Source organism: Cryptomeria japonica, chromosome 1, assembly GCF_030272615.1.
Source record: "Cryptomeria japonica chromosome 1, Sugi_1.0, whole genome shotgun sequence".
NCBI lineage: Eukaryota > Viridiplantae > Streptophyta > Pinopsida > Cupressales > Cupressaceae > Cryptomeria > Cryptomeria japonica.
The window spans coordinates 230,206,217-230,219,157 of NC_081405.1; the positions used below are offsets into that span (position 1 = coordinate 230,206,217).

At 38.7% G+C, this 12,941-nt stretch overlaps 1 protein-coding gene across 2 annotated transcripts in view; it reads right to left on the bottom strand.

Moving 5' to 3' along the window:
• Positions 1–12,941, bottom strand: part of LOC131035366 (protein RST1) — a 198,453-nt gene that overhangs the window by 90,337 nt on the left and 95,175 nt on the right. For both annotated transcript variants that reach the window (XM_057967040.2, XM_057967039.2), the window contains exon 13: positions 10,305–10,473. In XM_057967040.2, the coding sequence (XP_057823023.2) occupies positions 10,305–10,473 (169 nt within the window). The remainder of the gene's footprint in view (positions 1–10,304; positions 10,474–12,941) is intronic.

Here is a 12,941-nt window from a genome sequence, read left to right on the forward strand (position 1 = left end):
ATTCAATCATCTATTCTATCGATAAGACTACAAACTAATGGTAGACATCATGATTGATTGAACTTGTTATAATCATCTTTATATGCATTTCATGTTTCAAGTATTTCTAATATATTATCGATCGAGATATGATCTTATCTCTTATGCAGAGGTTTCAGTTATATTTGTTATGCTGTCAATGTGATTGGATCTGTATATCTATTATATTTGTCATAAGACAACACTAATTAGTCTTGTCATATGATAACTATAATAGTTATCTTATAAACTTGCTTTTGCTCTTATACTGATCCTCTATTTGATTTACATAATTAAATTACACTTACCATGTTTGGCATCGATTATCATTAATAGCATTAAGAATAAACCGATTGGTTATCGGTTAAAATGATAATTAAATTGCATTGGAAATAAACCAATTTATTATCGGTTATGATTATGATTGAAACAGCATTAGACATAAACCAATTGGGATCAGTTATTATTCTTTATGTATCGGCATTTATATAAACCGATACTTATCGGTTTTTCTTAATGAAAAGGCACCTCTCTTGGATTGATCAAGACATGTCTTGATCGGACATGTCAGAAGACATGTCCAGTCAAGGCATGCCTTGATCTTTCAAGGCTATGCCTATATATTTGCCATGAAGGATGCTGTAGTAAACATCGAAATCAATAAATGTTATCTACAGCAATTTGCAATATAAGAAGGAACAGTCAATACAAACAATAAAAGATTAAATATATTCCTTAAGCATTGAAGTAATTCAATAAGAAAGTAAAAGAATATCTAAATTCTTACAACTTCAGATTTTGAACATAAATTTGAGCTACATTTGCAAGACCTCATTTCACTTTGCTCTTACAGGTTGCTCACAAATGCAGTTGCTAGGGCAAGAGAAGTGATGGAGGATCAAAAAATTGAATGGGCAAATTATGGCTGCACCATTCGTTCTGTTGGGTGGACAGATGGCAAGAACCGCACCATCATCAATTTTTTGGTTGCTTGCAAGGACAAAGTAGTGTTCTTGAAATCTGTTGATGCCTCTAGCAAGGTGAAAAAAGTAGAAACATTGGCTGGAATGTTGGAGCATGTCGTCATGGAGGTGGGGGTAGAGAATGTGGTGCAAATCATCACAGATAATGTAGCAGCATATGTGTCAACAGGTAGAATCCTTTTAAATTATCACCTTTAGGCATTAGCAATATTTTCATTTGTTGTGGCTTTGTTTTACTTGGTTGCATATTTCTTAAGAATAAATTCTTCTTTTGCAGGAAGAATCCTCTAAGAGAGGCACCCCACTTTTTTTTGGACACCTTGTGCAGCACATGTCCTTGACCTTCTTTTGGAGGACATAGGAAAACTTGAGTGGGTGACTCCAGTAGTGGAAGATGCAAGGAGGATCACCAAATATATTTACAATCACCCTTGGGTCCTCAATTTGACGAGACGGCACACCCAAGAGAAAGATTTGGTGAGAGTTGGTGTCCCAAGGTTTGCAACGATTTTCTTGACGTTGCAAAGCCTTCTTGCTGCATTGACTTCTTTGAAACAAATGTTTGCGAGTGGAGAATGGCTTAACTCACCTTATTCAAAGAATCCTGAAGGAGAGGTTGTCACATGCATAGTCTTTGACAGCCAATTTGCACAAAGGGTTGCAGAGATTGAGAAGGTTGTTACTTCAAAACTTTAATTTTTAAATTTTAATTATTCTTGATTCAAGTCTCTCATTACTAATTTGTAACTTCATTATTTAATCTTTTTGTAATTTGTATTTTTCAATTGTAGGTGTCAGAGCCCTTGGTTCGAGTTCTTCGCTTGGTGGATGGGGATAAAACCCCAATGGGATATCTTTATGAGGCCATCGATAGGGCCAAGAAGTCTATCAAAAATTAATACAAGGGGGGTTCTTTGCTTGGTGGATGGGGATAAAACCCCAATGGGATATCTTTATGAGGCCATGGATAGGGCCAAGAAGTCTATCAAAAATTAATACAAGGGGGGTAGACTCAATTTTGATCCCATTTGGGAAATTGTTGATAGGAGGTGGAACAATCAACTCCACCAACCCATTCATGCAGCAGGGTACTTCCTCAACCCTTGTTTTAGGTTCGGGGGTTCTTACTCAGATCCAAATGGAGAGGTCATCGAGGGCCACAGTACAAGCATTCAGAGGATGGTACCCGATGTTGAGGAGAGATACCTCATTGTGAGTGAGCTCCAAAATTATGAGGGAGGAAGGGGTAGGCTATTCTCTTCAAAGCTGGCTAGGAGAGAAAGAACCACTCAAACCCTAGGTATAACATTTGCCATTTGGATTTTGGGATCTAAAATGATTGATAAATTATGTTTTCTCTTTTCTCTTTGCTTTCTAACTTTTCCGTTTTATTTATTTTGCAGATGCTTGGTGGCAAAATTGGGATGGAAACACCCCACATCTCAAAAAATTTGCCCTCAGAGTCTTATGTCAGCCTTGCACAGTTCATCCAATTGTGAGCGCAATTAGAGCTTGTTTGAAGCAATCCACACGAAGAAGAGGAGCAAGTTAGCATAGAAACAGCTCAATGACCTTGTCTTCGTGCAATATAATCTTCGATTGCGCATAAGGAAGGTAGAGGAACTAGAAGGTGGTCCAATTGACTTGGATGATATAGATCCTTACAGTGATTGGACATCACAGAAGCAGCCTCCATTGTTTTTCAACACTGACATCACTGATTTGGAGAGGCAGGCTATCGAGGAGGAGGGGTGTAGATTTGGTTTCACGCTGGATGACATTGAGGAGGAAGAGGATGAGGATGAGGAGTCATTGCCAGTGCCAGAAGCAGATGGAGACATAGCTTCATCCAGGATGGAGGATGAGCCAGCCATACCGAGCAAGGAGGCACAATCACGCCCACTGCAGACTTATAGGACTAGACCCTCTAGTTCTACCTCTCCCCAAGTTTTGCTAGAGCTGGGAAGAGGGAGTTGTAATTGTAATTTGTAATGATGTATTTACTTTTGGTTTTACAAAAACTATTTAGTATATTGCTTTCAGGCTTCCAGCCATCAGCATTCCTCATGAGGATGCGATTTTGTAGACACTTTGCATTTAAATATATCTAGAATCAGCTTGTTTCTTTTGTGTTATCATTTATTGACTCATTGGATGCATTTTCTCATTAAATTTTGCAAAAAAAAAAGCATTTTTTATTAAATTTAAGCATGTTTTTAAGTTGTCGAGTTTTTTTACCAAGGGCTTGGCGAGTCGAGCCGAGTCGCGAGTAGTCCAACTATGCCTAAGAGTGACAACCCAATTAATACAATTAATCAATACATTGTCAGATAACCAAAATTATCAAACATAACAATAGGCATTTTATGCCAACTACATCATCCCCCCAAAAAGAAAAAAGTCGTCTTCCAAACAACAAGTAAACATCAACTAATATTTGGAAAGACTAATGATAGACAATGACTTGGACTGGACAACCCCAGCTTGTAGTGTACCTAACAAATCAAATGGGGGTTTGGGGGCAACACCCCCAACAGGGGTCTGGGGGCAGCACCCCCAGCGGGGTTGAGGGGCAACACCCCTCGCGGACTCCCTGTCGCGATACAGGGTGGGGTCAAGGGACAGCGCCCCCATGGCCAAGCCCAAATTAAGACCTTCAAAACCACACAAAGCTCCATGGTGCACATGATTTTCGTGATTTTTTAAGACACCAAAAACAATGTTGATGAAGCCAAAAAATAGTGATTTCATATCAAAATTATGTTCAAGTCATACTCTCCACATCAAAATTGATAATTGTACTAGAAGTTGCTTTATTTTTCCTAACTTCCCCTTGTTTGACATAAGTCTCCTTTGGTCGTACGGCTCACTCTCATATGGCATAACTCCTTCCCCCTTGTACTGCTTGCCAAGGTGTTGTGTATAAGATTGATAATAACTTGTTTTCTCTATTCTCCATGCCCTTTTCATACGACCTTCTGTAAACTACACCCACATACGGTTTTTGCTTCATGTCGTACGAACTTCTTCAATCAATGTTCCTCATACAAATTTGCTCCCTTCTGAATTCGTACGTACTTCTCTAATTGCCATACGAAGAACTCGTACGGATTTGTTTCCTCTAGACACCATACGGGCCTCTGGTCCTTCGTTTGGATTTGTTTCTTCCTACCACCATACAGGGTTCTTCGGATGCCGTAAAACTCCTCGTACGATTCAACCAATGCATACTTCTTGTACTGCATACGAATGACGACTTCTACATCTATTTGCACTTCCGTACAGATGAAGCACTCCCCAATTGCATGTGATTCCGTACGAGTATTGTGCCCATACAGTGAATGACCTACTCCTTGCACGACCCCTTCCTACCTTCCATACCGTGTATGGAAATAGCCTCGTGGCCAATATTCATGCTCTCCTTACAATGTACGGACTTCCTACACAGTGTTCTTGTCCTTGCCCATATAGCTTCCTCCTTTCGTTGTACGGTTTCCTTCTCTTCTTATCGTACGGCCTTCCAATCTACTTGTACCATGTAATGTTCAGTTGTGAGTTAATGTCCCTTCTTCTGTATGAGTGGAAAGGTTGCTTGAATTCGTGGCGTATGGTCTTCGATCCTTGTCGTACAAAGTGCAACTCTGGGAATGTTGTTCAATATGCCATACCTCTGAATGCAGTTGCCAAAATCTTGAAGTGTCGTACCAAGATTGTTGAATAGGCTCTGCCAAATGCTATGGTACGAAATGAAGACTTGGTTGCCAAGCTATAAAACTCTTTGAAGGTCATGCACTGAATATCGAGTGTTGTACCAATGTTGGGTGTCGTACCAGTTTAATACCTCCATTTTAAAAGAAAAATCTCATTGGCTAACTCCATATTTTTGCTTCTTAATTTTTAATTTTCTTCGACTCCCTTTTCTTTTTCGTTCCATTTTCCATCTCTGTATTGTCACAAGTATCATCCATAACTTTACACACTTTCATCGATTGCTCTTCACCACAGGTTGTAGCTTCAAGGAAATTACATGTTGGCAAAAATACCTTGTAGTCTTCTATTTGCCAGTGGAATAGTCCGTTCAAGCAACTTGTCTCATCTTCAAAGCAATCTTCCAGTTTGAGCACCCCTTCATCGTTAGGTTCCATGCCTTTCCTCCCTTCATCCATACCTAACTCTCCACTCTCAGACTCTTAAGTCGAAGGATGCCAATTCTTTATTCACCGCCTGATTCCTAAGGCCAATGACATACTTCCTCTCGTCACTCTCGATTAAGAGTGTGTTCCGCTTCCAATTATGATTTTCCTTGGCCATAATCAACCATTGCCTCCCAAGGAGTGTGTTGTATGCCTTCTTCTGCAACAGGATCACTACAAAGTCCAAGAAAAATTGTTGTGCCTCAATCATTACTTTTTGTGCCATCAATGTTCCCAACGGCTCGATGTCGTGTTGGTCGGCACCTACCAAGTGGAAGGTCGATGGCCAAAGTGTCGACTTCCCCAAACATTTCCAAGTGTACCCCAACAATGCATTAACTCCTAAGCACTCATCAACAATGATGTTTGCCAACTTTTGGCCCATTATTTCCATCTCTACAACAGTCGTCTTGCTCCTGGTGCTCATTGTCAACAACATTGGATCACTGGCCTCATTCCCTTCACGTTGTGGTTTCTTCATTTGTTCCTCCTCTTGTGGATTACATTTTCTTTTTATGATTGTGTTGTCACTAACCGTGTTGGTAGTTGACTCTCAATTGCAACATAGTTTGAAGAAGCCCTGTCACCTTGATGGGTATGGTTGTCTGTAGCATTTGCCGAACTATATTCTTCTCTAACTCCTACAATGATGTACTTGCACTTCCATTGGAAATTATTCGTTCCTTTGCCAACACTTGTTCTACTTCTGCTTCGGCTTCTCTGAGTCGTTCCTTCTCCGTACAAGGGTCAAAATACACTATCTTCTTCGTTTGTGCTCTCGTGATTGCCAGAACTGCCTCGTCTTATTCTACAACATCCAGCATATTAATACCCTTTTGCATCGAGCAGTCAATGTCTCCATGATTCCCCGGACCACACCATTTGCACAATAATTGTATGTTGTCTTTCTTATTATGGCAGTCTCTCGCAAAGTGTCCCCATTCACTACATTGTCGGCACTGTATGATAGGATGTCCTTTGGAGTCGTACTGCATTTGGTTTCACCCTCATTGATTTCCATTGCTGCCAGGCAATACATTTTGTGATTTCGATGGGCTAGACTCTCCATGTGTGAAGAGTACATGCGTACTTCTAAACTTCAATTATATGGACACTCCTTTATTGAATGATGCATCACTTGGCAAATCTCACAAAACATCTTTTTAGGGCAATTACCTTTCGTGTGCCCCTCAATTTTGCACTCAATACACCAAAGTTCATTACTTTCTTTATTGGTTCCTTTCTCAGCCTTCAATTCTTTCATCATTCTCAACATATACCGTCGAAAGGCCTGTACGGTTTTGGATTCCTCATCACTACTACCTTTGGTGTTGTCATCATCATTAGTCTTCCTCTTCCCTCGAGAGGATGTTTTGTTTTCACTCTCGATGTCCATCACCCAATTGTAAGCATCGGCCTACGAGGACAGAAGCACTACTTTCATCTTCTTGCATATCGAGGGAAATAACCCCTCAGTGAACCAACTCCTCTTCAACCCGTCGGTTGGCTGGTTCTCCATCTTGTTCAATAGTTTTTTGAGCCTACTATTGTATGCTCGCACGTTCTTGTTCTTCCCTTGCCTAGTGTTCTAAATTCTTGCAACAATCTCATTGTCATCTCAGCGCATTTTGAATTTTTCTTGAAATGTCTTCTTTAGTTCACTCCATCCCACCTTGTACTTAGCCTCTAGGTCTATATACCAGTCAATGGCAATTCCCCATAGGATAGCAGGAAATGCCTTTAGCTAGTAATCGTGGTCATCTTGACCATCCGCCTTCCATATTGTTATGCAGGTCTTGCAATGCCATACAGGGTCCTCCAATCCATCCCTAGTAAATTTAGGGAGTTTTTGCTTCCCTTGGATGTTCATCATTGTTTTCACTCAAAAGGTACCGTGTGTATTCGACCAGATTGGACCGTCTCACTCTCGTCCGCATTCCTATGCCTCTATTGCACTCTCGGCTACGCGCGAGCTCTCTATGTGTCCACCTTCTGCGTCGTCTACACCTTGGTCACTTTCCTCGTTTCTATACTCTCTCCTCCCTAGATTCTTCGGCTCAAGCCCCTTATTCTCGATTCCTCGAAAAGGACAAGTTCTTAATACGGTGCAAACTGGTTTCTTGCCTACTGAATCCCTTGTGTACCAAACCTGGGTAGACTGTTTCAACAACTACGTTTGGATGCTTTCCCTGCACTCTCAGCCATGTGTGCATCCTCTACCCGTCCACCTCCAATGTCTCCAACACTCCAAGTACTTTTAGGTGTGCCAAACCTGTGTGGACTGTTCTAACCACTACGTTTTGGTGCTTTCCTTGCACTCTCGACCACGCACGCGTCCTCTACACATCCACCTCCAATGTCCCCAACACTCTGAGTACTTCCAAGCTCTGACTTGTCCCTGTGCTCCCTCTGGCCGAGGGTCGACAAATCAGCTAATCACTTGATCTTGACTACCCTATGGCCTCTTCTCACCTTTATTGGGGTCTAAGGGCATGAATCACTCAAGGGTGACCCGATTTCTTTTAAGGCAATTGTGCCAAAATGTTTACTACTTAATCTAATAAATCAAATATAGAAAATAATAATATACATGACAACACATACCAGACAGTGGTAAAATATATCTTTATTCGCACATGAAATTATTACAAAGGAGAAGACCAAAGATCGTCGGCCAAGGATTACAATAGATCCCACTATACCGTACTACCTTCCTTGGCATACACAACATATTTAAAGTACTCGACAATTGTCGAGAGGAACAAAACCGTCAACCAATGGACACATAACTACTTGAGAGTGACAACCCAATTAAGACAATTAATTAATACATTGTTAGATAACCAAAATTATCAAACATAACAATTGGCATTTTATGCCGACTAAAAAACTTAAAATGCCACCCAAAAAGGTTTGACTAGGGTTTGGAGTAAATAAAGCAACAATGGAGGCTTCATTTTGCCATCTTTTTGGCATCATTTTCACAGGAGAAGACTTGGTTTTCAAAGCTCTAACATCCAAGGCAGAATTTGCAGGTTGTAGGGAGGAAAACCCTTACAATTCAGAGGCCTACGGCAGTGAAACATCTCCCAAGTGTCTGATTTTTTATTTCATTCAAGAAATCAGCAGAAGGAATTCACATTCAGGTTGCAACAGCTGACAGAAAAGGGTTTCATTGTTAATTTTCAGACCAAGGAGCAGATCTGGACTGCTTGTCTTCATTCATCACCCCTCCTTCACACCTTCAGCCAGCCGTACCTTTCCAGGAGCTTTATGCAGCCTTTTTTCAGCTGGGACATGAGGTTTCAGGCCTTTCAAGCAGCCAGTCAGACTTTGAAATTAATCTGATAGTACTGATCAGACATAGGGCAGTCCACTTTGGAGTAATCAACCTCAATCGTGGCAAATTGGCTGTCCCAAATTTGTAATAAGACCTATACTTGATTATTGGGGTATGTCACTAGCAAAATTATCTCAATAAAATTCATAAATTCCTTCATTAGTTGTATGTACTTGCTGCTCTATTATTTTCCAGCATTTATTTATTGTTGTACTCATTCCAATTGCAAAACCCAAGCAAAAATTGAAAAAAAACAGAAAATTAAAAAAACTTTCAAAAAATACAAATAAGATGGAAAAAAATCAGCAAACCAAAAAGGAAAATCAGAAGTTGAATAAGTCCAAATAGGGAGGGATCATTAGACACCAAGGCACCAGAAACTGAAATTGAACACACCATGAGGTAACTGAAGCTAAAGGAAGATGTCGGGTGCTAAATCAGGAACTTACTAAAAATAGATATATCATCCAAGAATTATAAAGAACCCAAAATACCAAAAATGCTACAAAGAGCGTAGCAAGAAATTAGAACATCAATTGATCACCACACTGCCTTTGGAAGCCAAGACAAATTGATACCAAGTTCTCCAAGAATGTTTGAGTCCCCTAACCATCATCAATTAGCCTATGGGAGCCCAGGAATAGGCTAACGGTCACAATAGCTAAGTTGGTTCAATAAAGGGCATAACATCCCTCATAACCCTGAAGGACCCACAATGAACCCAAGGGATGCTTGGACAAGACCCTAGGAAAACGCAAGGGGACCCAATGACACCCCAAAACACAATTAAAGGATAAAAATCATTTTTTGAAAACATTTTCATAAATAAAAATGTGACAAATACCAATTTCCCCATTAAGTGATAAAATAGTGAAAATGGTATGTGCCATGAGAGGTGGTGCCCCTCAACCCCATTGGGGTCTCCACTCCTGGCCCCCACGAGTTAATGAGATCTCTTGTCACATAAAAAACTTCATTCCAATGAGGGGGTTTCGGAGTGGAGACCAAAATTGACAACTTAGACACTTATCTTTATGATTATCACAATATCATTGATCAACAATGAAGTGTCATACTATCAAAGATTCAAATGTCATTGTTATATAAATTTAATATTATATGATATATCAAATGTATTTGCAACTTTGTATACTTTTAAATTTCTTTGCGCATGCACACATACACATCTTACAGCCGTACATACCCAAGGGGAAAAAAATGCCATATGGAAAATACTAAAACCCCATACCTGTACCCATCCCTATACCAAAACCAGCTACTTATGTTTTAAGGTAGGAATTGACTTCGTTTCTGAAATAACTCTTGGTTACCTTGGATAATTCTTGGCCATTTCTCTTTCTTTGTGACTATCCTTCATTAAATCTAGCCTCATCAATTTTCCCAAATATTTCACTTCTAATTTCAAGTAAAATGAATAGATAATCCCATAAAATATAAATTCTAAGGCAGTTGCAAAACTCAAACATAGAAGGCAACTATGTGAGTTTTCTACCAACTACTATCACTTTTGGATCTTATTGCATTGGGAAATAGTCTTCAATTAGAAAGAACAGAAATTGGAAACCATTATACTTTTCTCTGTTTCTTATTGGAACTCAATTTATCTAGACGATAAAAATATCGCAACTCAAAAAACTTATCATAGTCATCATCAAGTTTATATTTTCAAAATAATTTTCAGACTAAAGCAATTCCAGAAGATGCTTTCCAATTGAGGCTTCACAAGAAATAAAATACAAAACTGCAAACCTCAAAGAAGGTCAATGCATGAATTGCTGATATGCGTGCCTCCACCCATAAATCTGAAAATTCCATGCCTTTAACAGTTGAAACCTCCCATAAAATCTCAAACACCCTTTTTGAAGCTTCTGGGTAGGCTGCTGCATCCACAGCTCCCCAACGGAGCAGAACACACAAACTGCACATATACAAAATAAATGATAAGGTCCTATCCAATTTGCTTGTACACATTCAATCACTAAATACAGCGATATACAACAACTAAATCAAAAATATTCATATAAATGATAAGATCCTATCCAATTTGCTTGTACACATTCAATCACTAAATACTGCGATATACAACAACTAAATCAAAAATATTCATTTATGAATTGCAAGTGGTGATTAAAAAAATGAAGTAAAATAATAAATTAAAATGCAGTGTTGTCTTTTATAATGTCATATCACCAAGATACACATGTGCCCAAGACACTTTTAGCAGAGGTTGATTTTTTTCTTGATGCCTTCAAAGGTCTCAAGAGTTTAAAGATATTGTTTATCCCAAAATTTAAAATAAACTTAAAGCCTTCATCTAGGCTTATGCTAAAAAATTCAAATAAAATTGTTTTATTGTATCTATTATCAGTTTGGTTATGATTAAATCAAATTCAAACAAGGCTCTGCTAGCACAAACTTTACTACATTAGTTTGATTACATTACATGATGGCCTCAGCAATTTTCCTCAGAAATAATATAATAGACAAAAAAGATAGCAAACCATAAAGTTCATGTAGAAAAGCCCCCAAATTAAGAAAAGAGATTTTTTATTGTTGCTTGTAGGCCCCCACACCCCACTTGGCCCTAAGATAAAAAAAGGAGGCCTCCATATCTAATTTTTGTTCATTTCTACAAGAAAAAGAAATTTACAGCCAAGTTGAAAAGGCAAGCCAACATAGTTTGAAAGTGCAATTGGGAAAACTAGCATTGGTGAGCAATGAGGAGTGAGGCAACAAAGGAAGCAAAAGAGGTAAGTGAATCTTCCATTTTTTGGGGTTTTCTTCAAAACAAAATTCAAAGTGTAGAGGAAGAAATGTATGATTTTATTTTATTTTTCTATTTACAGTTTCCAACTTCCACTTCCATATTGTTTCACAAAATAAAACAACATGAGCAGCAGCAGTGCGAGTAGTGGGCATAATGAGATGGAAGAAAGAAATCAAAATCAAAATGTGAGAATTACAAGCTCACTAGAGAGTTCATCAGGGTGTGGAAGGGCTATGGGTGAAGAAGGACAGCCACAAATCCATTTAATTGCCCATTTTTAAGATATAAAACCTTGTGGAAAAGACCTATTTAATTCCAAAACACAGCTTCTTGAATTTGCGACAACCATAGACAAAAATGAAAAAGAAAAATTCGAGAGGTAATAGAGTGGTATCACATTTGTAAAACAAATTTTAGAGGGAGCTACACAAAAGTGCATTCTCATCCATTGGCTATACAGCACAACTGGTCAAGGTTTGTAAATATACAAAGGAGGATGAGAAGGTAGAGGTTCATAGATTCATATTGAGATGCAATCAAGGTCTACAAGTGTGCCAATGCCAACAAAAGCTGCCATTGCCATTGGCAAAATATTGAGAAGCTAGTGAGAGAGTAGGGACAATTGCAGGTTTGTTTAATGTGTAGGCACAATATGTGGTAGATTCTTCCATTGCCAAATTTTACCATGCCTATGCCATCCTATTCCATGTTCCATATTCTCCTTATTTTAAACAAATGTTCAAAGATGTGGCCTCTATTGGTCCATCATTCACCCCATGGAGAACATAAACGCACCACCAACCTTGACAAAGAATATTCCAAGGAGAGTTTGGTGATGGAGGACATGAGATAGAGTTGGGTTAGGACGGGTTGCTCTATTGTTATGGATGGGTGGACTGATATTAGACATCAACCACTCATCAACATCATATCACATGTTCATTTGGCTCTTATTTTCTTAGGCCTATTGAATGTTCTGGGAAGCACAAGGATGCAGAATTCCAACTTCATATTTTGCAATATGTCATAGAGGAGGTTGAGACCTCAAATGTTGTATGAGTGGACATTGATTTGACACGTTGTGCAAATTTGTTATATTGTGAACAATGAAAGAATTTCATTATCTGGTATACTATCTACGCATATGCTATAAGCATTTCATGCCAAGCCATTAAAAATAAAAATTGATGAAGTGACCTAAAATCTAGCTAATTGTAAAACATCATGCATCATCAATATAATGTGCTCCCATTCTGCTCCAAAATTCCATTTGTTCTCTGACCGTAAAATCGTCCAAGTTTGAAAAACTACCATTTTTACATCATGGCATAAGCCAATTCAGCAATGTGGTCATTGAGTTTGTCTAATTCCATCTCTTTAATATTAGAATAATATCTTTCTCTTTGTGTTATTAATGGTCATTTAAGTTGTTTCTAACTTCGCCTCTAGTTAACGATTGTTTCTTTTAGAAAGAAACATCATCTTTGTAACTCTATTTAAAGGAGCTTTGTCTCCTTGATTAATTGAACATCGATTCTTTGAAATCCATATGCTTTTGCATCTATATTATGGTATCAGAGCGGGATTTTTAAATTTTCTAGGGGATTTGTTTCCAATAA